This window comes from Nannospalax galili, unplaced genomic scaffold, assembly GCF_000622305.1.
Source record: "Nannospalax galili isolate Female #2095 unplaced genomic scaffold, S.galili_v1.0 scaffold407, whole genome shotgun sequence".
In the NCBI taxonomy this organism is placed as follows: Eukaryota; Metazoa; Chordata; class Mammalia; order Rodentia; family Spalacidae; genus Nannospalax; species Nannospalax galili.
In genome coordinates this window covers 104,689-129,057 of record NW_008355644.1, presented here as the reverse complement: position 1 = coordinate 129,057, position 24,369 = coordinate 104,689, and the positions used below count along the sequence as shown (strand labels likewise).

Sequence of the window (24,369 nt, the reverse complement as noted above, 5' to 3'; positions counted from 1 at the left end):
TTGATGAATGCTGTAAGAACTCTGCATTTTGATAGAAAACTCTGTTTAAAATGTTGATTTAGATTTACTTGCTAAGCTTGCCTGTTCTGCCTGATTTGTATCTACCACACATGGATGATTAACCTAGTTGAAATGCTAAGAATTGAAGTGCTGTAAACCTCCTTCCTGGACCCTGGACCCTGGACCCCAGACTCAGTTGATTTACAATGTGTCCTGTAGGCCTGTTTGCACATACCAGATAACCGATAAGGAACAAAGAGAAGGAAGTTGCACCAGGCTTACACCAGATCTAGCCTTCCTGGAAAAGATGTTTAACCGAAACTATAGCTTTTAGAAGATGTTTGATCAAAGTGTCTGCTGAGGAATGCTTTTTGTGTAATGACTATGTGGGCCTATATAATCTGTATCTGAAACTGAATGGGGGTCGATCGTTCTGACCAGACTTGCATGTCTTGGGAAACCGGTCGACCCCAGCCGGCTGGAAAGTAAAGACTCTGCTTGATTTTTACATCTCCAATCCCGTGTATTTGTTATCTGGAGGGGACCCATCGAGTCACGGACCCTAACAGGGGATAGCCCTAAAGAAAGTTAAGCATTGGGTAAACAAGAAGTTTAATAATAAAAATGAGAAAAAATTATAGCACAGTGGACTGGCAACAGCTATCTTAGAAGGTCTTGATGTTCGACATCTTGGCTCCTTGTAGCTTTTGGGAGGTCACAGGATTGGTCCCTCATACTCTTCACTTACTTGTCCTGATGAAGTCCTGTCTTCCTGATATGATTGAGGGGATAGCCCTAAAGAAAGTTAAGCATTGGGTAAACAAGAAGTTTAATAATAAAAATGAGAAAAAATTATAGCACAGTGGACTGGCAACAGCTATCTTAGAAGGTCTTGATGTTCGACATCTTGGCTCCTTGTAGCTTTTGGGAGGTCACAGGATTGGTCCCTCATACTCTTCACTTACTTGTCCTGATGAAGTCCTGTCTTCCTGATATGATTGGTACCCACACTAGTTCTGAATTCTGTTACCTTGTGAGGACAGTGCCTGGATCTGACCTTCACCCTGCAATGAACATGATGTTCCCTTACATCCTTTTCCTCAGTTCACATCCAATTTCAGGTTCTGAGGTTTGCAGGCAGATAAAAGCCAGTTTTATGGAGAATTAAGAGCTTTGGGAAGCCTCTCCATCAGGAGAAAGCCACAGCTCCCAGGGTCTCCTGGATCCCCTTCAAGTCCTGAGTCCTGTAGGCTCCTTTCTCTTGCAAGGTGCTCAGGAGGGCAGAATGTCTGGGTACTGGTGACAAACAGGATCCAAGAGCTTGCACAGAAGAGACCCAAGGGACTTGGGTCTTGGACCTCCCTGGTGGCCAGTTAGGAGGTACTGCTCCTCCTCCGGGGGTGAAGGGCTTTCCTTCTGGCAATGTCCTCTTCAGCGTCACTCTCACAGTTCCTCTGGGGAGGAGAAAAAGAGGCCCAGGACAGGGTGTCATGGCATGCCAGGAATGAGGCTGTGCTGAGTAGCCTGAGTTCACAGACCTGGGCCAGCAGCCTATAAACTAGAGTAGTGAAGTCAAAGGGAAGCCCTTAGCTCTATTCAGAGACCACTGGCAGGAAGGGGAGGCAGGGGGACCTGAAGTGAGGCTAGACCAACTGCTTTGAGGCCTCTTTCTCAAGAGGTGGGAAAACAGGTGGGCATCCATGAGAAAAAGGCACCAGGAGAAGCCCTGTAATAATATAATAATAATAATAATAATAATAATAATAATAATAATCATATTTAGTGCCATTTGTGCCTGCCAGTAGTCCAGGCCACTTGGATGGTTTGTGGACTGCAAAGTCTCCTGAGCTTAGCTTAGAGGAAAGGGCTTGGTTTTCCCACAAACTCCACAGCTACCACTACAGCCCCTCTGCCTTTACTGCTCACACCACACTTTTTGTGGGCTTCCCTATAAAGCCTTTCCAAAGAAATGACTTCTGAGCCCCACTTTCATGAAGGAGGGAAAAAAAAGTTAAACCTGTCAGTTCCTATATGACTAAACCAGGGCCAGAGAAACCACCTGAAGATTACAATGTCTTTCCAGTCAGGCCCCAATGATCTAACCTAATTATTTAAATTATTATTTTTAAGGATTCTTGAATTTGTTTTAATGGTAAGATTTTTGTATTTTATTTCATGTATATGTGTATGTACCTGAGTGTATGTATGTGTACTACATGCATACAAGTATCTAGGGAGGCCAGAAGAGGGCATAAGATCCTCTGAAGCTGGAATTACAGGCAGTTGTGAGCTCCTGTATGTGGGTGCTTGGAATCAAACCTCTGTAAAAGCAGCAAGTGCTCTTAACTGCCGAGGCCATCCCTTCAGCTTCAATTATTAAAGTAATAAAAGAACTAATTCAGATTTAAATGAGTCAAATAAACCCCATTGTTAGATGTTTCATTTCCAAGCTTCTTAAACAAAAGGTCCTTTTACATTTTATTTAATTTTTAAGGAAGGTCCTCTTGGAAAAGACCATATAATACCATATTTTGGAGCTATATAATACCATATTTTCTTCTTGTATGGTTAGCCTTTGAACAGATAGTGCTGAGTGCCTGAGTAAAAAGACTCTCTTTTGCACAAGGGCAAAGTTAGGAAAGAAATTTACATTTATTTTCATCCCTCCCCGCAACTACCTCATATTAAGGCAAAAGGGCCAGGGGCTTAGCATAAATGGCGTGCCTGCTACCCTCATATACCTTCCCAGGCAGGCCTGAGCCAGCAGGAAATCCAAGGTCAAGATCAACTTTAGCTAAATACATCCTGCACCAAGTCTGACTACAACAGTAAAAATAACTCAAGCTCTACTGAACAGCACCTTTTTAGTATGGCTCAGAGCCAAACAATAAAAGAGTAAGCTGGGTAAAATCTGCCTGTGATGAAGAGGAATTCTCAGAGGGAGAGTGCTTCAGTCCCCTTCACAGGAACTGAAGATAGCAGCCAGAAGACAGACTCAGCATGGCAAAGCTACACAGGTCTCAGAAGTCCTAAGCAGAGCAGGAATAAACAAGTGCTCAGGCTGAAGAGGACTCCATGACATGTACTAGGGATGGGGAACGCAGGGATGTGCTGAGACCTGGGGTGTAGTCCAACTGGTATGTATCTTTAGGTTGCACTAGGCAACTGCCAGTTATCTCAGGCAGTCATATGTTATCCCAGGCTCTTCCTGAGCAAGGAGTTCTCCTATCTGTGTCTTCTAGATACTCTTGACCCTCTCCACACAGTGAGCAGAGGAGAAAGGTTATCCTAGAGAACCTCTACCAACTAAAATGTTACCACCGGCTTCCTATTTCAAAGTCTACAGGAGGCCTTTAAGCACCAACAATGATTGCTAACACATATTGAGCACTTAATGTGAAGGGCGTTAAGGAAAAGTTATTCCATTATAAACCTCTTGTTTTCAACACACATAAAAGGGCCAGTGAGTTAGCTCAGTGATACAATGTTTGCCTAGCATGTGCGAGGCCCTGGGTTAAATCCTCAGTACCATAAAAACAAGTGAATAACTAAGTGAAAAAAACACAAGTATAAGGTATCATCTAAATATACAGAAATAAATCTAAATACATAGCAATGGAAAATTTCAGACTGCATAAAGCACTCATTCTACAGAATATTTTTGGACTATCAGAAATAATTTTTTTGAGGTAGGGTGGTATGAGATGGGGTCTCATGTAGCCGAGGCTGGCCTAGAATTCTCTATGTAGCCAAGAATGACCTTGAATCCCTGATGCTCCTGCCTCCAACACCAAAGTACTGACATTACAGATGTGTACCACCATGCCTAACCAGGATAAATTTCAGATGCTCTATGAGACCCATTCCCCAAAGACCACACAGTTCTTAGGGAGTGACCAGTCCTCAGGGGGGGACTGAAGGGACAGGATGGAGTGGCAGTAACAATTCCTATGAAAGCCTATAGGAAAGGATTCCAGACATCCCAGAGGCTCATGCAGCTCCACTGCAGTGCCCATCCTAGCACCACCTAGTGGTCCCCAAACATATCCCTCTACTGATTGCACTTCAGCCTCCAGGGCAGATGAAGACAGAGCCTGCAGAACAGACTGGAAACAGTTAACATTCATCTCCCTCTGAGGGCAAGGGGGCTTGCTCCACTCCTGAGCTCCAAGCACCTGGGAGTTGTAACTAATCAAAGGTTTTTCATTTACTCACCAGGTCCTCGCTTGTCCCCAGCTGTACCTTCTTCATCAGGGAACGGGTAAGGTGGTTGCAGAAGGACACAATGCTGAAGGAGAGCTTAAGGGAAGAGAAAACAGAACTGCCAGGTGAGAATGTGCACAGAGACCTGGAGAAATGCAGAGAACCCCACCAGATTCTGGCCCTCTGACCCCAAGCCCTGATGCACCTTCCAACGCCTGCGGACATACTGCTTCTTAAAGTTCTCCAGGTTGACCACAGACTCCCTGCGTACCATGGCTTGCTGGTTGTCCACTGGCTGAGAAACAAAGCAGAGAGTTGTGGTGTTAACTGGACTTCAGGTGGCAGCTACCCACTACTTTACAGAATCCTGGACCACATACAGTCCTCAACCTGTCCCTAGCACCTCCCTCACAGGCAGTACATGCAGTGGGAGTGTCATAGTAAGGGTGATTACAAATGTCTCACTGCCCAGGAGGTGCCCTCGGTGCCCCTGAGCTATTATTATCACAGCGTATTGTATGTGGCATGCACACACACACACATGCACACAGGTGTGATTGCTTTCTCTAAGGGAGAAAAGCTGGAGGCAGGGGCTTCCACCAGCATCACTTTTGGGAGAGAGTAATTTTACGGCAGTGTACACTGGACTGACTCTGGGTTTGGCAAAATTGTATGTCTGTTGGCAGGTGGGGCATTGATAATCATTTAGAAGGGAAATAGAGGCCTTGATGGACAGATACACAATCATCTTTTACTGCTTGTCAGTCAAAACATAGCTTGTCTTGACTTCAAAAAGCCTACCACAGCTTCTCTGAGCTTCAGTTTTCCTATTGGTCATACTTCCTAATAAAAGAGTTTTCAGGGATTCTGCGGACATCCTAAAATGACTTGCAAATTTTAGTGTGTAGATATGTACATGAATGGTCAGAGCAGGACCATTCTTTATTATAAAATTTGTTTATTAGTGTGTGTGTGTGTGTGTGTGTGTGTACATATACCATATGGCACACATGTATTTCCATATGTCAGAGGACAACTTTCAGGAGTCAGTTTCTCTCCTTTTACCATGTGGGTCCCAGGGACTGAACACAGAGAGTTGGCCATCGCGGAAAGTACTTTTACCCACTGAGTCATCTCTCTAGCCCTAGCACTAATCTTGAGAGTTTGCTTGATGTTTCCAGCAAAGGAGTATAGCTACTGGAGACTGGAGAATAGTCCTCCCCTATAAGGGAAGGTTGTCTTGTTTGACTAAGCACCCAACTTCCGAAGGCACACACATAAAGCAGTGAGGGAGGAAAGGGACACATGCCTAGCCAACCAGATCAGACCCAGTGATCAAAGGAGTGACAGATGTCACAACCTGATCACCCTCATATTCAGAGCAGCATCATTCTTAGGATCCAAATAAGTGGAAACAACTCAAATGCACATCAACTGGTGAATGGATGAGGAGAGTATGCTATATCCATACCAAGGGAGACTATTTAGGAATATTAGTTATGAAAACAAGTGAAATACTGATAGATGCTGACATGAACCTTGAAAATGTCAAGTGGAAGAAGCCAAACACAAAATGCCACCTACTGTGTGATTCCATTTGAATGAAATGTCAGATGAGTCAATTCTACGGAGTCAAGAAATAGATGAAGTTGTTGAGGGCTGGGGCCAGGATAGAATGTGGAATGACTACGAAAGAATATGTTTTCTTCTTGTAAGATTTATTTTTATTTTGAGGCTGGAGAGATGACTTAGCAGTTAAGAGCACTGGCTGCTCTTGCAGAGGACCAGGTTTGGTTCCCTGCACCCACATGGTGGCTAACAACTGTTCCTAACTCCAGTTCCAGGGATCTGACACCTTCTTCTGACCTCTGTAGGCATGGCATGGCATGGGTGTACTTACACACATGCAGGCAATACACTCATGCACATAAAATAAAAAATATGAAAAGATTTTTATGTGTATGTATGTGTGTGTGCCATGTGCAGTGCCTCTGGCAGCAGAGGCCAGAAAGGGGAGTCAGATCCACTGGAGCTAGAGTTACAGACAAGTTATGAGCTGTTCAGTGTGGGCACTGGGAACTGATCTTGGGTCCTCTGGAAGAGCAGCAAGCTCTCTTAACTGCTGGGTCACCTCTCTAGCCCTAGGAATGTTCCGTTTCTGGAGTAATAAAAATGTCCCGGGATTAGAAAGTGATAGTGGTTGTATAATTGGGTAAACATACTGAAAAAAAAAAAAAAACCAAACAAAACCCCCCAAAACACTGAACTGTACAATTTTATGGTATATAAATCAGGTCTGAGTAAAAATCAAGTGTGTGTGTGTGTGTGTGTGTCTCCAGGCATGCAATTGTTCCCAGGAGAGGTCATAGTTTTCATTGGCTCTCAGATGACCCTATGATCCCAAGAAAACTGTCCAGGATGGTCTTTCAGATCTGTGCAGATGTTTCCTCTCTGATCCTACAATCTTCTCACCAAGTTCTCTTTGGAACAGGGGACCACCAAGGGAGGCAGTTCATGGGTTCCTCAGAGCCGGTCCTGCCTAACCACATTCAGAACACAATTCCATTCTTGTTTAACCTCACAGGATTAGGCACCAGAAGAAAGCCTGTGCACTGGAATGGTCACACTGCATTTCAGGGCTGCCTGACCCCAACCCTATATATTTCAAAGCCTAATTTAAACATCTGCCAAGAAACATTGCCAACTCCAGTAACACCAGAGCCCCATGTGTTCCTTTGCTCTGTGTGGCACCTGTCTCAGTCAGCTTGTCAGTGGGGGCCTTCCACGGCTGGGAAGCAATCTAACACAAGGACATTCCTCATGTCTATGTCAACACTACCAGGCCAACCCCCACTCCTTCCTGAACCCATAATGCTGGTGCTTACTAGTTGGATGGTTGAATTGGTTCCATGAGCTGCTGACAGGAAAACCTGGAATGAAATCTCAGGACCAGGACTGGTGAGATGACTCAGCAAGTAAAGGCACTTGGTGCCAAGCTGAGGACCTGAGTTTGATTCCCAAGTCCCACATGGTAGAAAAGAGAGACTGACTCCTGCAAGCTATCTTCTAATATCCAGAAATGAACCATGGGGTGCACATGCATGTGTACATACACACCAAACAAATGTAATAAAGAATTCCAGGGCTGGGCATGGTGGCACACACCTTTAATTCTAGTACTTAGGAGGCAGAGGTAGGTGGATTTCTGTGAGTTCAAGACCAATCTGATTTATATAAAGAATTACAGGCTAGTCAGGGCTGCATAATGAGGCCCTGTCTCATGACTGGTTCTTGTTCACTTCTACCAATGAGAAGCCCTGGCTGCTTTGATCAGTCATTACAGTATCATGAGAAGGTGTGACTCAGCAATGAATGACCTTTGAGCCTAACACTGGCAGGGTGTATTTATCTCACATAAGGAAAGTTTAACCAGTGGGATTAGTAGACTCTGGGAGGGAAGGGACTTCTTATCTACTTACTGATAGGCTCTCTCACCAAGGAGGGATATGGCTGACCCCCCCCCCAACCCCCCGCTCCCATAGCTGGAAGGACAACATGAAGGCAAGGGGAATCCTATTAAAGAGAACCTCACTTGCTACTGGTTCAGCAGTGCCAGCCACAGAGCAGAGTGACCCAGCTAAATGTAAAATGAGTCCCTTTGGGACTCATTCCTAGGACCACTAACAGGAAGTGATGCAATTACTTCTAGGGCCTACTCCATATGCTACAAAAAAACCACATGAGACCTGAGGAGGCGGTTGGGCTGGCCTTTCCTAATCAATGGGCTTCCTGGTTGCTAAGAGGCTCCCCAAAGGTTGATGCTGTCATCTTATCCTGGAAAGACAGATAAATTCTACAGTGAAATCTGTTCCCTGAAGGGATGTGACACTGTTTTGACTGAATCAGGGCTATGTGCCTTCTTCTGTGCCCCCTACAATGGACAGTGAGTGTCCATCTTTCAGTCTTATGGCCCAATAGTAATACCAGGGAGCCTGTGCAATTCTGACCAGGCTCCTAGGAATGCTTGGTGTCTTGGAAAATATACCAGAAGGGAGGCAAGAAGAGAGAAACCTGTGGATGGAGTCAGATTTTGTTTATACGGATGCAGATGTCTTTGAAATAGCCTGGGCTAGTGTGCTAGGGTTGACACTGACATACATTCACAGAACAAGGAGAGGAAGAAGCAGCCACAGCCAAGAGCTGAGAAAGGAATTCTGGTATTCCAGAGCAGGCACCCTCCACCTGATTATTTTTCTCTAAATACTAGGCTTTCTGTAGAAGCTATAGATTCTACAATCTATAGCTTTTTCAAACTTCCATCTGTGCCATCTTTCCAGCCTCATACTCCACAAAGAGCCAGGAGCACCCACTTCTCTTTCCTGCCAGGGACTGTCACTCCGGGCCTGGCAGTCTTCCTCACTCTCAATTGAGTCTCTCTCCAGGTGGCACCTCTTACACTCCTTTGCTGGCTCCTTTGATGACAGGGACCCAGGCCCTGCTGGCCTTACCACTTGTTTTTCCATGAAGGTATAGGTGAAATTTGTGGGTGTCTCTGCTTGGGTCGGGAGAGTTGCAGATAGGTTGAGTGCCTGAAGGCTTGAGCCCTGCAGTTACCAACCAAGGGGAGGAAGTGGAACTGTCCCTCTCTGGGCCTAGCCTACCTTCATTTTTCTTTTAGGCTCTAAAACAAACATGAAGAGATTTTTAAAACTGTTTTCACCAGGATTTTCAATTTTCTGAGCAATTTTTGTCCCTAAGAAAAACCTTCCAAAGTTCTTCCTCCTGTACCCTTAAGAGAATTCAAAGATGTCAACCAATGCCATGTGTGAACTATGCTTGGATCCTGATGTGCAAAAATCAACTGTATGTCACGGACACCCTTGATATGTGACTATGGAACAGGTCTACAGAGAGGACAGAAGAATCACAACTAAGTTTGTCAGATAAGATGATGGCATAGTACTTATATTAAAAAGAAAGTTCTGGTGGCTGGGGAGATAGCTGAGTAACTAAAGCATTTACCTCACAAGCATGAATCCCTGAGGTCAATCCCCGACCCCACATAAAAAGCTGGGCACCGGGACATGCACTTGCAATCCCAGTAATGGTGAGATGGGTGGTAGAGGCAGGTGGATCCTTGGATGTTTGAAGGCCAGCTAGCCTGGCCTACTTGGTGAAGTTCCAGGTGAATGAGATACCGTCTCAAACAAAAAGTGGAAGGCACCTGAGAAAGGACATCTGAGGTTGTCTTCTGACATACATAGTCATACATGTGCACATTGTGTGTATACACACAGGAACACACACACACACACAAAGTCCTGCCAGGCATGGTGGTACACACCTATCATCATATTAGTACTCAGGCGGCAGGAGAATTTTGAAGCTAAGACTGGACTACATAGCAAGACATCTCAAAAATGGAATTTATTAGCTGGGTATGGTGGAACACACCTTTAGTCCCAGTACTTGGAAGGCAGAGGTAGGCTGATCTCTGTGAGATCAAGGCCAGCCTGGTCTACATAGTAAGTTCCAGGGCAGCATGGTGACCCTTTCTTATAAAGAGCCCCAACTCCTCAAAAATGGAATTTATGAGTTGACTACATCTGAAGTTTGCTTTAAAGTACTTCAAAACAAGTTAGAATAAGAAATGAGTGAAAGAGGCCTAGTCAGGACTTGACTCTTGTGGATGCAGGGTAATGACACAAAGAATTCACCACATTATTTTCTGTACTTTTATGTTAGTTTCTAGCATTTTCCATAAACAAACTACAAAAATTAAAAACAGAAACAAAAACAAAAAGACCCTCTTTTTAATCTCTGTAATCACCCTCTCTTATCCTTCACTTAATCCCAAGTTTCTAACCCAATCTGGGTTCATCACGATCCCTCCAAATTATCTTTAGTACCTTCTTCCTAATACAGTAAGTAGCCAGTGTCTCCATGAAAGGGTGGGTGCCAGAGACCTCCTTAGCTCTCTGATGACTTTCCTGTACTATCTGACTCAGAATTCATCTCAGCTGTGTCTTATACATCAAATTTATCACTTACCAAAAGCTTTCTCACCTCTCAGTTGATTGGGTCCCATTTGCCTGATACTGAGTCTCTTATTCAGGGGTGGTCATGTACTTATCTGTCACCTCCCCCAAGAACCAGAGCACAATCAGTGTTTGCTTAGCTGAACTGACCTCCCTCTGCAACTCTAATATGCCTACTTCTAGTTCTTTCCAGGGAAAAGGATCTTATCCAAAGGCCAAGAATTTCACAAAGGAGAAAAGGAATTCAGTTCTATAGACAGTTACAGAAGAGAGGGGTGGTGGGCACACAGTCACCTCCAACTGGTGGTGTGAGATGCTACCATTACCTGTAGGAGGGGAGGCTGAGGAGGAGTCTCTGGCTTTTCCTGTCGTGATTTATTTTATTTTATTTATTTATTTATTTTTATTTTGAGACAGGACCTCCCTGTAGCTCCAGCTGGCCTGGAACTCGCTATGGGGACCAGGCTGGCCTTGAACTCATAGAGGTCCACCTACCTCTACCTCCCAAGTGCTGGGATTAAAAGCAAGTGTGACCATGCCCAGCTATTTTATTCTGTTCTATCCTTTCATTGTTAGCCTTCACCATCTGTGAAATTATCCACTACCAAACCATGACCAACCTTTCTAACACAAACTGGACAGACATGGCTGTAGCATTTGCCTTGGGGTAAGGCAGCTGCTGCCTGCCCAAAGACCCACCTTCCAGTTTTTTTTTAGGAACTATTTTTCAGGGAGGTGTCACACTCTACTTGCCCTCCTGACAGTCTTGGGATAGTGTTTGAATTGAGCATGATGCCAAGCTTTCATTTAAATTCTGCTGAATTAGAGCTGGAAGTAGCGGCACAAGCCTTGAATCCCAGCATGTGGGAGACAAAGGCAGGAAGATCTCTGTAAGTTCAGGGCCAGTCTGGTCTATAGTGAATTCTAGGCCAGCAGAAACAAGGGGACCCCATCTCAAAAAACCAAAAACCAAACCAAATCAAAACCTTATCCTGGGGCTGAAGAGATGGCTCAGTGGTTAAGAGCACTAGCTGCTCTTGCGGAGGACCTGAGTTCAATTCCCAGCACCCACATGGCGGCTAACAACCATCCATAACTCCATTCCAGGGGAACCTGACATCCTCTTATGACCTCTGCAGGCACTGCATCATATGGGTGCACTTATATACATGTAGGCAATACACCCATCCACATAAAATTAAAAAAAATATTTTAAATTATGGTGAATTAAAAGTTTTCCATGAGGGCTAGGGAGATGGTTCAGTTAGCAAAATTCTTGCTATACAAGCATGAGGACCTGAGTTTGATCTCCCAAGGCCAGGTGTTGTGGTGTGCTCTTGTATTCCTAGTGCTTGGGAGGGTGAGAGAGACAAATCCCCGAGCCTCAGCCAGCCTGGCCTAATTGGCGATCCCCAGGTCCCAGTGAGAGCCCCTGTCACACACACACACACACAAAACAAGGTAGACTACTGAAGAATGACAACTGAGGTTGACCTTTGGCCTCCTCATGCACACATACATGCACATATACCTGCACACATAGGTGCACCCAACACCCACAAATACTAGCCCCTCTACACTCAAAATCTTCCAAGATGGCAGAGGGGCCTTTTCTGGAGCAGTGCACTGCTCCTGGCTTCCTTCCTCTTGGTCCCAAGGAAGCACTTTATTTCCTATACCCTATCCTGCCATGCTAGCCTTGCCCTCCATGTGGGTATTAAAATATCAGCAGAGAGTTAATAGGGAGCAAACAGGTCCACTGATTGCATTTATTTCATGGGCCTCCTTGGGCTCCTGTTGGCATCAAGTTGTGATACGATGCCTTAGTAGAAGGGAGTTAGACTGGCAGGTGACATAGGATGTTCATAGTCTTCTCTGAGTTCACAGAAAAACTCGGGGCACATTTCCCAATTCACTTAGTCTTTGGCTAGTTTTTGAACAGTTAAGGGTCTGTTTATGAAACATCTAAAGGAGATATGGTCAGTAATGACTGGACAGTTCCACTGCTGTGAAGAGAACTTCTTATGGTTCTGAGCCTAACTCAGAGGCTGACCATAAGTCCTGTCCTATAAATGGGATCTCAGGATCTGAGGATCCTCCCAGCATGAACAGGGTAGCTGATTCTACAAATCCAGGATAGCCATCTCTCCCTCCCAATCTCTCTAATTTAAATCATCACACCATTTAAATTTTTATATTCAAAATGTATTTTTTAAAATTTTATTTATTATTTTTATTTTATTTGTATGCATGTACCACCTGCATGTAGATAAGTGCACCCATGTCATGCAATGCCCACAGAGGTCAGAAGAGACTGTTGGATCCCCTGGGACTGGAGTTATGGACAGTTGTTAGCTGCCATGTGGGTGCTGAGATTCAAACCTGGGTCTTCTGCAAGAAAAACCAGTGTTCTTAACCACTGAGCCATCTCTCCAGCCCCCCATTTTAATTTTTTTAAAATCTTCTCCTTCATAGAAAAGTTCATCCTGTATCACTCCATTTGTGGCCTTCCTCTCCTTAGGAAACTTGGATGTGAAGATCAAGGCCTGATGACATGACCAAAAGGAACGTTAATATCTGCAGTGTTGTACCAAACAAATATGCAATGTCCTGTGACAGGGCATATAAAACTTTGAGGAGATTACAGAGGTTATTTGCTTCAGTTTTCTCTGGTACAGCACAGGAACAGAGCTCTGCCATCTTTCCTTGATTCCAGGATGTGCATTTTTAGACCTAAGACGTCAGGAACCATCTTCCAATCAATGGTGACATTTAACTACTGTGGGCCTAGAGTGTAGCAGGTGCTCTGGAAAAGAACTCAGTGTTTTGGCCAGCCATGTAGGGTCATTCAACCTTTGACTGTGAGGCACAGCAGTCCCTGCTTGAAGTTTTTCTGTATTACTCTGATGGAGCACAAACTCAAAGAACAAAGCTGCAAGATAGGTCACCTATTTGCAGTTTTTCACCACCACCTAGGGTCAAGGTTGAGACAGGTGTGTTTCCTGCTCTCTCTTCTGCATGGTGGCTCTGTTTCTCATTTGCCCTCTCATTTGAGGCCATCACAGCTTTGTATAGTAGGGTATTGCCTAGTTAACTGCCCATGCTGGAATTTGTTTTCTTTCTCAACGGTCCATAAAAATAATGATGCATCTTATAATCATGATTTTTTTTATATTTGAGTGAAATAATTTCTATTGCTATTATATGTGATATTTTAAATGATCCAGCTTGCTAATAATAATAAAAAAAACCAGCAATCTGAACAATGGCTTCATGAGATCAAAATCTCATGTATTATCCTAAACCACTTCCAGTCTATGCTGTCCATTGGGCATTTCCTCCCCAGCACTAGCCCAGGACTCATTATTAGTAGCTTCCCATGACTCTGGGAACAAAGGCAAAGCTCTCTAACATGGCCAAAGTCCTGGTGGTCTTGTTTCTCCCAAGACATGTCTCCCATCCTCTCCTTTTTTTAGCTTTTTTTCAATCTTGCACTGCTAACTTTCCACTCTCCTTTCATCACAGAGGCCTGGGATGATGGCCCTACCACTCTCCCTGGTTTGCTTAGCTGATCTGAACCCCAGTATGGTCTGTACAGGGACACCTCCCCTGAGCAGATCAAACCTCACACTGCAGGTCTTGTGGTGCTGCCTGCTTCTTTCATTGCATAGGAACCAGATATTGTTTTACATGCATATAATTCTTGTTTGATGCTAGAATCTATCATGAGACTGAGAACTCCAAGGAAGCAGGAAATAGGCTTGTTTTTATTCGATTTTGTATCCCCAGACTCAAGCCAAGTATCTAAATATTGGTAGGTGCCTGCTATGTGTGAATGGATGGATGAACTTGGGGACCACCTATCTCCACAGGCAGAAAGTAAATTCCTAGAGCCTAAGTAGTTATGGGAAATAGAAAGATCTATAGAGTTCTCATTAGAGGCTCCCACTTTTATCACTAATGATGTAATGCAGGGCATTTCTCATTCCTTGTCTGTTTCCTCATCTCTAACCTGGGAATAACATTTAATGCAAATATGGATGGATATTTTATGAGGTCATGGAGGCATTTTATCATATCATCATGGAGGCACTATATCATCCCAAGCTTCTAGCTGGGATATATTCCATATGCTATGTATAGACGATATTGGTTGACCTTCCTCCTAGGGAAGAGCGATGAGATCACATAGTCCTCAGAAAGGATGATTAGGGCCTGAAGAGACCAATGAGTCTTGTGCTTCTCAAAACTCTCATGAAATTTCTCAGATCTTCAGGGCCAACTGGTCTAGCCCATACGAATAGATATCTCCTTGACAAGTGTCTTTTGGTCTTCATTCTCAACATAAAGTTGGAACCTCTAGTCAAAAGCTAGAGGGGAAAGGGTTGATGAGAATGGAGATGCTCTGTTCTTGCTCTGCAGGGTAATCTTCAGACAGGGAGGAGGCTTATTAGAAAAAGTAGTTACACCTTCTGAGCACAGCTCCTGGAACAACCATCTGTAGGTGGGCATGTTTTACCTATACTTGGTAAAATACATGAAGTTACTTATTTGGCCTCTGGGATCTGAATTTAAATATTAAAGTGGATATTTATAGCTGAGCTTCACTAAACTTCCTTCCTTATACCTCACCTCAACAATGGGCACTCTGGTTTCCCTTTCATCTGTACCAACTGGTTATTAATGATCCTAAGTCATATTCTCTCTGAGTCAATTTCTTCATCAGTTACAGGGAAATTAATAATAATAATATTGTCATCTACCTTCTTTTTTGAGACAGGGTCTCATATATCCTAGGCTGGCCTGGAACTCTGATCTAGCCAGGGATAATCTTGAACTCTTGATCTTCCTGCCTCTTCCTCTCAGGAGTGTAGGTATATAAACCAAGCCCAATTTATGCTGTGCTGGGGATCAAATCCAGGACTCCATGCATACTAGGCAAGCACACTAAAAACTGAACTACATCTCCAGTTCTTCATCTCACAGAGCTTTTTAGGGATCAGTGAGGTCACAGACTGAAAGACTTGATAAGCAAGAAGACAATTCAAATGAAAGTTAGTATTTTCTCTGTACCTTTAAAAGCTCCAGTTCTGTAACAGGAAAGCCCCATGTTGATCTAGTTATCCTTAGTTAACTCAACTATTACCCAAGATCTGCTCTCATAAGACACATGTAGGTGGAAAGTGAGAAGTGAGCCAATCCATCATCATTAATCAGTTATCAAACATCTAGGGACCAGTGGGAGAAGGGCATGGTGAGCGGGTCTATATTCTCTAATTGTGCCAACAGCTCAGCTGCATTGTCAGTATCCCCTCAGAAACCCAGACTGGTGAGGGAGATGCAAAGTTCACCTCAGTGACTGGGGAGTCTCAGGAAGGAGTAGAAGGCTGCACTACACACACCCTGTGAGATAATTCTAGTTGGATGCCATGACAGAGTAGAAGACAGCACACTACTACAGTAGTGGATATTCTACTGACTAGATTCTGGTGCTCTGAGCTTCAAGCTGGCCAGGATTTCCTCTGTGCATGATCTGTTAGCAGCTCCGATAGGGATTCATTGGTGTTCTGGTGAAACATGGAGCCTGGGTCCAGGCCATCTGTGTTCCAACTCTCCAGGTGGAAGCTGCCCACTAGTTCCTGCATCCACTTTAAGTCTGTTGAGAGCTCCTGCTTCAGAGCCTCAAATTGCACCTGCAGATGGTCTAACTTCCTGGCCATGATTCCAAGGCTGGCCCCTGTGGCCTGGATATCTTCTCGCAAGAACTTCTTCATGGACTCCACTTTGTGGAACTCATACTTGCGCTGGGACAGGTCAGACTGAACATTCTCATTTTCCTCTCTGTACCAGGCCTCCTTCTCATTGTAGATTGAGACCAGGGCTTCCACATCATCCTCAAGGGTATCACGGGCTCTTGCTAAGGCATGGCATCCCTGGTCCACCTGAGCCACATTCTCTATCACTTGGGCAAAACGCTCAAAGTTGATATAGGTGTTGTTGGGGGGCATGCTTGAGTGGCATTTGAGGGTATACTCTCTCAGGCGTTTGGTCTTCAGCTGGGAAGGCTGTGTCTTCAGCTGTTCAGGGCTTCTGATTTCTCCTTTTGACTGACAGGTGTTCAGACAGAAGAAATCAGAATATTAACATGCTATGTGCTCCATGGGGCAGTCCAAGCTCCAGGCAAAAAAGGCACACACATAGCCTCTTTGGCATTCACTGCATGCCAAGACATGGTGGGGAGAGCCAGACTGGGAAAATACCCCCATGGGTCAAAAGAAACATCAAGGGGTGTTGGGGTGTTGTCTGCATGCTGATTTCAGGGTAGAGCGGGTCCATGGCCATTAGAGAGGATCTCCACAAATATAGCATTTAAGGGGTGGGGGTAGGCTCACACAGACAAGCATGCTATAGTCAGGGCTCTGCAAATATCTACTCAAAGGCTGGAGCATGCAGGCCATGGCTGGCAGAGAGAGAGAGTAGGGGCATCTGTCATTCAGGTCTCCCGTAGTCTTGGCAATGATCAGCATACTCAGCAGGAAGAAGCCCAAGAGGCTTTCTAGCTTTGGATTCTGCGAGTATCTGTATCTGGAATTCATCAGTTTTTCCCAACCTTCAGGCAATAAATGAATTTCTTTACTATCCATAGACCTCTACCCCCTACTTTTTTTGAGACAGGGTATGTCTGTAGCCCTAGTTATTCTGGAATTTCTTATGTAGACCAGGCTAGCCTCAATCTCACAGAGATCAGCCTGCCTTTGTCTTCTGAGTGCTGGGACTAAAGGTATGTACCACCACACCTGGCTCCTCACCCTTCTTATCTGCACTTAGAGAATCCTTACAGGCCTCCTCATCAAACAACATAGGTGAATGGGTAGTCTGGGGAGTGTTCAGCTAGTTAGCCCCCAGAACTAGGGCCAGAAACTTGCTCTAAGTCTCTTCTCTTCCCTTCCTAATGTGCATTCTCTATACTGGACTACAAGACTCTGAAAAAACAGTGGTTGGACACTACAAGGAGAATTAGGCAGAGATTCACTTTTCTTGCCCTGATCCTTCAAGAGCAAACAGTGACGGCCTCTCTTTTCCACCAGGCCTCTGTTTTAGGACTCTGTTCCTGAGGATGCATGGTACCCACTGAAGCGTCATAAATGACTTGCATTTTATCCTTTAGACAGAGCCCCAGAAGTCAGAAAGGAGAGCCCTGGTTACAAAGTCAAGGTTTTTAATGGTCCAAGATATATCTATAACCTCATTTCTGCTGTGAAAAGTAAGAGTGACCTGTCCTTCAACAAAGAATATTTTTTAAGAGGACTCCAAAGAAAGAGTCTCAGTTGAGGTCTATGAGGATTTCATCAGCTCTCTGAATTCATGAAATACAAAGTTAAGGTAGCATAACCCTATTTTATTTATTTTTGTTTTTGTAGTTCTGGGGATGGAACTCACAGCCTCATGCATGCTAGGCAAGTGTTCTAAATACTGAGCCACATAACCCTATTTGAATATGTTCAGGCCATTTAGGGCCAGATATCAGCAATGCCTAAAGGTCAAGCAAAGGATCCTCAACAGCCCTATGTATCTGACTGCCACAGCCAGCCCTTGTGACAGAATAGGGACCTCCTGCACACTAGAATTCATTCCCATGCCCTTACCATGATCCAGGGATGTCTGAGAGCCTCTTGGATGGTGAGCCGTTTCCTGCAACAAGGATTAGATAACATGATCCTTGAGCAAAGATGTTGGGAACAGTAGTCTGTGTCTCACTTTTTTTTTTTTTTTTTGGCATTCTTTGATTATATCATCAAAGTAGTATAGAGGAAGATGTAGAGATGGCTGGGAACTGACTGTATTTTCTATACTCTAGGGCAAGTGGTCCAGACAAAAACCTCGACAGAGACCTTACTACCCAAGCCCTCACCTTCAGTTCTAAAGTTGAAAGGCCTAATTGCTACCCTCTATTGAGTTCCCCAAACCTCCAAAACCCAGCTAGCTCTCCAGTGCCAAATCTCTGATCTTTGTTTTACTGTTTGTCTCCTAGGTCTCCCCTCTGTCTTTATTGTTCTATACATGGGTAGGTACCTCACCCTCAGCACTGCCTTTACATAGTGAAGTCAGAGGCCCTGCATGTCAGTGGACCCAACTCTAGCTCTCTCTGAAGTCTGTGGGACTCACAGGACATAGCCTTCTAGAGTCTGTGGCCCTTTCCCCTACCTAAGCAGGCCCTTCTCTGGGTACTCACACAGAGAAGTCATAACTTATGATACAATTCTTTGCCCAGTCCCTTTGACCATCAATTCCTTGTCCAGTCCCTTTGACCACACAGCCACGAAGCTCAATCTGGGCCCTCAGTCAGGAGTAGGATTAGCATATCTCCTCTCTCCCGCTGAACTGATCTCTCTGGGCCTGCTTCCCTCCACTTCCAACTTACACTGGCTTGAAAACTCTAATACTTTACCTTTTGAGTCTGCATCCCAGGTGCCTATGAAGCAGATTATACAAAACAATGATCTCCGATTTCCAAACACATACACATACAAACATGTGCATATGTATGCTCATACACACTGAGTTATTTACAGCAGGAGCAGGTGCAAAGACTTGAGCAGACAAATGATGAATGCCAAGTCATGGCCAGTGACACTTCTCAGCACCTGCTCAGATTGGACCACAATGGCACAGATGGCAAAATGAGGATAGACTGATATGTCTCTGAGGTCTGAGACAACAGGAGAGACTTAGTACCTGAGAAACCAGTGCCTTCCTCTGTCCTCTTACCGAGTCTCTTTAACAAGAAGCTTCCGAATGAAGTCTTTGGCTAGCTCACTCGTCTGGCTGAAGAATTCTTCATCAAAGTTGTAACTCACTGCTGTGATATTTGCCAATGTTTCCTGCTTTGTGTCTCCCAGGAAAGGGGATGCTCCACTAAGGCTGAGCACAACACAGAAAGAACCACATGACTGAAGGGAAAGGAGAAAGAAATGGAAGTAATGGACTTGAACTCTGGCCTGCACTATGGCATATGCACCAGGGGGCACCTGGTAACCCAGCTTGCCCTCTGTGGGCCATCAAGCAGGCAGGCTTTTCAATGTGGTCCAGTTCAAAACACTTTCTGAACCTCCTACTAAGTAATGTGACAGAGGAAGAGATTGTGTCTTCAAAGGACTCAAAGCAGAAAGGAAAGGAAAGACAGAGACTTGGCTCTTCACAATCTCTAAGCAAAATAAAATAAAACGCAATTGAGGGCCAGACACAGGACTTGGGGAGCACAGGGAAGGAAGAACAGGGCAGCTTCATGGGGCAGTTGATGTTTGCATTGGTTATATGAAGAACGAGGAGGTTGTCAGTAGTCACAGAAGTGCTAGAAAGATCTTCTGAGCTAAGGCAGCAACTTAAACAAAGCTTGAACCATCGGAGGTATGAAAGACTTCATCCCCACAGGGTTTGATGAGGCCGTGTCATCCAACGACCCCTTGAAGCATCATCTCTTGAATCCCAGTTGCTCACTGGGTACCAAGATATGCCATTGTCCCAGGTGTCACTGTGCCTGAACCCCACTCTATGCACTCCCTGCCTTGATTACTGTCATAATTTTACCAATGTATCCATATTAGAAACACAGCAGTCACCTTGGCCTTTCTTTCTATTCCCTTGCTACATTCACTTTGCCAAAATGCTTATTGTTTCTATTTACCAATTATCTCTTGTCAGTCATTCCCTTCCCTGTTGCTAGTTTCCTAGCATGAAGGGGGCAGCAAGGTATTCCAGAAAACTTTGATTTTTAGAGTTTGAATCTCACTTCTGCCACTCATTAGCTCTGTAAACCTAGGCAAGTTCTTCAACCTCTCTGTGGTATACTTTCTCACTTAAAGTGAAGAAAATAACAGCCCTACCTCACTTGATTGATGTAAAGAATATATGTATGTAAAACACTTTGGCAGTTAGGTGTGGTGGTTGCATGCCTATTATCCTAACAGTTGGAAAGCAGAGGCAGGAAGAAGCGAGTTCAGGATCAGCCTGAGCTACATAGGGAGACTGCCTCAAAAAAATCAAGGGATGGGAATGTAGCTCAGTGACAGAGCACTTGCCTACTTGCCTACTATGCACAAAGTCTCTGGGTTCAATTCCTAACACCCAAGAAAAATAAGTAGATGAAATGACTTGTGAAAATCCTGGCTCATATTAATGACTCTAGAATTTAGTGGTCATTATTATGGTCACTGATAAAACACAAATAATCCTCCATGAGTTCCTAGTCTCTAGTTTCCATAGGATTAGAAGTTGGTCTCTGTTATATGCTCAATATATTTCCGCCATACCTTTTCTTTATGCTGCGTCCTCAGCTGACTCTTCTCTCTCACCTAGAGAACTGACTTCATTCCCTATCCCCCAGTTAAAATATCTTTCCTTCCCTTCTCCCTTCCTCCCTCCTTCCCTCCCTCCCTCCTGTAGCTTCAGGATACAAGTGCCTCTTTTCTGTATCTGAAAGACGACACTGTTCAAACCAGTGTAAACTCGTTCCAATAGAGTGATATCAGCTTTGTGGTATATCTCCCACAGACACAGAGCCCAAAGCAAGCAAATCAGACTCTCCTTCATGTCAGTATCCTACATGCCTGATACAGTGTCTCTGATGCAGGCTCTTAATAAAGCTGTGCCAGTGAGGCATTGTGGCACAGGCCTATAATCTTAGCTACTCAGGAGGCTACTGAAGATGGAAAGTTCAAAGCCTGGGAAACAGTGAGACTTTGTCTCAAAAAGGAAAAGAAAAACAGGAGTTCTAAGATAGCTCAATGGTAGAGTACTTGTCTAGCATTCTTGATGCCCTAGGTTCAATTCCCAGTGTCACAAAATCAAATAAGCCAGGGCTATAGAATGAGATCTTGTCTCTAAAACAAAATGCAGTAATTTAAAATAAAATACAAATTATGGGGTCTGGAATGATCGCTCAGCAGTTAACAGCACTTACTACTTTTTCAGGGGACCTGGGTTCTCAGCACCCATGTGGTGGCTAAAACCTATCCTTAACTCTAGTTCCAGGGTATCCAACACCTTCTTCTGGCCTCCTTGGACACTGAATGCACACAGTACACTTACATACATGCAGGTAAAACACTTATACACATAAAATAAAAATAAATAAGTTAATTAAAAATAGAGATATAAATATAAATCTGACTCAAGTTCAAGGGAGCCATAAGAAAACTGTATACCCTGTAGAATTCCTTAATAGTTTAACATGAAACCCACAATGCTAAAGTAACTCAGGTTCCAAGAACCTATGTATGACAATTTTGACTCTGAAATTAAATATAGATAAATGGTTCTTAGGATTATCTTTCCATCAAACCCAGCTGAGTCTTTTAAAAGACACTTATGAGCTGGGTATGGTGGCACATGCCTTTAAATCCATCACTCAGGAGGCAGAGACAGGCAGACCTCTGTGAGGTCAAGGCCAGCCTGGTCTACACAGTGAGTTCCAGGCCATTGTAGCTACAGGGAGCTCCTGTTCCAAAATTGAAAAAAAAAAAAAAAAAGGGGGGGGTTGGAGAGCTGGCTCATCAGTTAAGAGCTCTTGCAGAGAGCCTGGGTTTGATTCTGAGCACCCACATGGTGGCTAACTCCATAATTCCAATTCCAGGAGATTCAATACCTTCTTCTGACCTCTGTGGGCATTGCATGACATGGATGTACTTACATACATGCAGGCAATACACTCACACATATAAAATAAAAATAAATAATTTAAAAAAATAAAAAAAATATAAAAGACATTGGTCCCTAGCAGTTCTAACTTAATGGATCTGGGGTGGGGCCTGAATCACTGAGCTTTACTGTGCAGCCAGGGTTGAGGGCCTCTGTTGCAGCTGGAGAATTCATAATGTGGTTGTACAGCTCTCCCACCTCATACAGCTGAGAACAATCCCTCAACTGTGGAACATTGGCACCCTTCTGTCCTGGTGGCTATGAGGTTACAATTACTCTGGCATGTCATGAAAATAGCATTTTCCATGTGGGCTCTAAGGGGAAAAGAGCTGGGAAGTAGAGGGTCTGGATACCTACTCACCTGCTGTGTATATGTCAGAGTAGGGCCTAGAAGGCTTGTACATGGTAGCTTATTCATGCTCCACTTCCTATTGCTGGAAGTTTGTAATTTATATTTTTCTGATTAAAAAATTGGGCCCAAAGGTTAAGTACCTGCCCACAGTCACACAGACTGAAAGGGGGCAGCACTGGTTTACTCCCTAGGGTTGAAACCTAATCCACAAAAGAACTATGCAGGAAATCTCTGCTTAAGCCATTGGATACATGGGGACAAGAAAGGGGAAAAAGAAAGAAGAGAGCATGTGAGGAAGAGGAACCTGGGGAAATGATGTGAAGAAAGGAGATGATGAAGAAGCAGGACAGGGTGGGCACAGGTACCTTCAAGGCTGCCTTAAGGACTCTGTGAAATACAATGTCAGAGTGAAACTGTCTGGTCTATGTGAGACTAAGTAGGGAAGTCCTAGCCTTTCACACAGAAATTTAGACATGGGCTGTGTAGGAGGGAGGGCTGCATCTGGAATCAGCACTCTCTGCCCATTCAGGTAAGGATCCAAGTTCAAGATCTGACTTCTGCATTTTCAAAAGATGCCATTTAGGCAAGTCTCTTAATCTTTGAGATTAAGAGAGCTTAGAGTACACTCCCTTCAGGTGTGCCTTATGGACTAAACACATCTGGCTGATGATGGATATTAGATAAATGTCAGACCATCTGGCTTCTTGCCCATCTCTCATCCTCTTGATATAAGTGGGACTGCAGCCTGGGGTTGAAGATACTCACAGGATGTAGGTGATGACACCGATGCTCCTGCAAAGAAGAATCATATTAGAGCTGTGTGGTTCCAATCTAAAACCCTCAAGGAGCTCCCCAAGTGGTCCTTAGAACAAGAAGTCCCTTGTTCTCCTAGATGGCCCTTGGAAGCCGACTCAAGCCCCACTCCTCTCCATCCCACGCTGTAGCAGCATCCTGGGTTGCATTTGGAATCAGCACTCTCTGCCCATTCAGGTAAGGACCCAAGTTCAAGATCTGACTTCTGCATTTTCAAGAGATGCCATTTAGGCATCTCTCTTAATCATTGAGCCTCCTTTCCTTTATAAAATGAAAATAATAAGAAAAACCTCATGGGAGTGCTGGTAGGATTTTAGAGAACCAGGTCATGAAGGAGCAGGGTCAACTATAAAGCAGTGTTCAGATAAAACAAGTCCCGACTATGTAAAGTATTGACAGTAGCACTGCTAGGCCAATACAGTGCCCCAGACATGGGAAGCCCCTGTGGAACACTTAGTGGATTGACTGATGGAGCTAATGTAACTGTTAACTAGACTACAGTTATAGCTGGCCCAGGATGAGTCTGTACTTGCCTCACCCCTCCCCTGCTGATAAAGCTCTAACTGGACTTGGATCCAGGCCTCATTGTCTCCTCATGTCCCCATAGCAGGTCCAGTACACCCAGAGCACTGCAGTCTAGGAGAACAGGAAATACAAGTGTAGATAAAGGGGTTTATATACTCAAGAGGATATCATGAAGAAGGATCTGAAGCCTTCTGTTCTTGGAAGGACCTCTAGGCTACCACTTACCACATGTCAGTCTCCAGGCCCAGTGGCTCATAGTTCACAATTTCTGGAGCTGAAAGAAGTCATGTTTATGAGTCAAGAGGAGTCAGGTATGAGAGGAGGTGGATGTGGGGAATTCTAGGAAATTTGGTGCCAAATGTCTCTATCCTGAATCTCCAATATGGAGGAAAGAATATCCAAACAGCAGATAGAAATAACCTGGATGCAAGAATTTCGAGGAAAGAAGTTACTATGGGCTAAGTGTTTTTCTACAGAGGCCAAATATTGAGACCTAATTCCCAGGGAAACAATATAAGAGATGGGGACTTTAACTGAGACTCAGGCTCTCATAAAAGACCCCAGGGAACTTGTTCACTCTTGCTGGGTGAGGGCTCAGGGAGATACTGAACTATGTGGAGATTGTTCACCAGATACTAAATCTGCTGGCAAAGCATCTTGGACTTCTCAATCTCTAGAACTCCAAACACCACATTTCTGTTGTTTATAAAGTGTTCAGTCTAAGGTGTTTGGTTATAGTAG

General features: G+C 44.3%; 1 protein-coding gene across 3 annotated transcripts in view; it reads right to left on the bottom strand.

Annotated features, from left to right (window-relative positions):
- Window positions 1-812: 812 nt before the first annotated feature.
- The window catches only part of Dapk2 (death associated protein kinase 2), a 70,802-nt gene continuing 47,245 nt past the window's right edge, over window positions 813-24,369 (bottom strand). The window contains exons 4-10 of one of the 3 annotated variants that reach the window (XM_017803163.2): window positions 23,854-23,902; window positions 23,056-23,082; window positions 19,011-19,163; window positions 17,888-17,933; window positions 4,409-4,498; window positions 4,216-4,299; window positions 813-1,454 (exon numbers count right to left, since the gene is read on the bottom strand). In XM_017803163.2, the coding sequence (XP_017658652.1) occupies window positions 1,374-1,454; window positions 4,216-4,299; window positions 4,409-4,498; window positions 17,888-17,933; window positions 19,011-19,163; window positions 23,056-23,082; window positions 23,854-23,902 (530 nt within the window). In that variant the 3' untranslated portion in view covers window positions 813-1,373. Of the gene's footprint in view, window positions 1,455-4,215; window positions 4,300-4,408; window positions 4,499-12,601; window positions 16,349-17,887; window positions 17,934-19,010; window positions 19,164-23,055; window positions 23,083-23,853; window positions 23,903-24,369 lie in introns of those variants that run through there. The other 2 variants (XM_017803164.2, XM_029556092.1) reach the window with 2 other exon arrangements.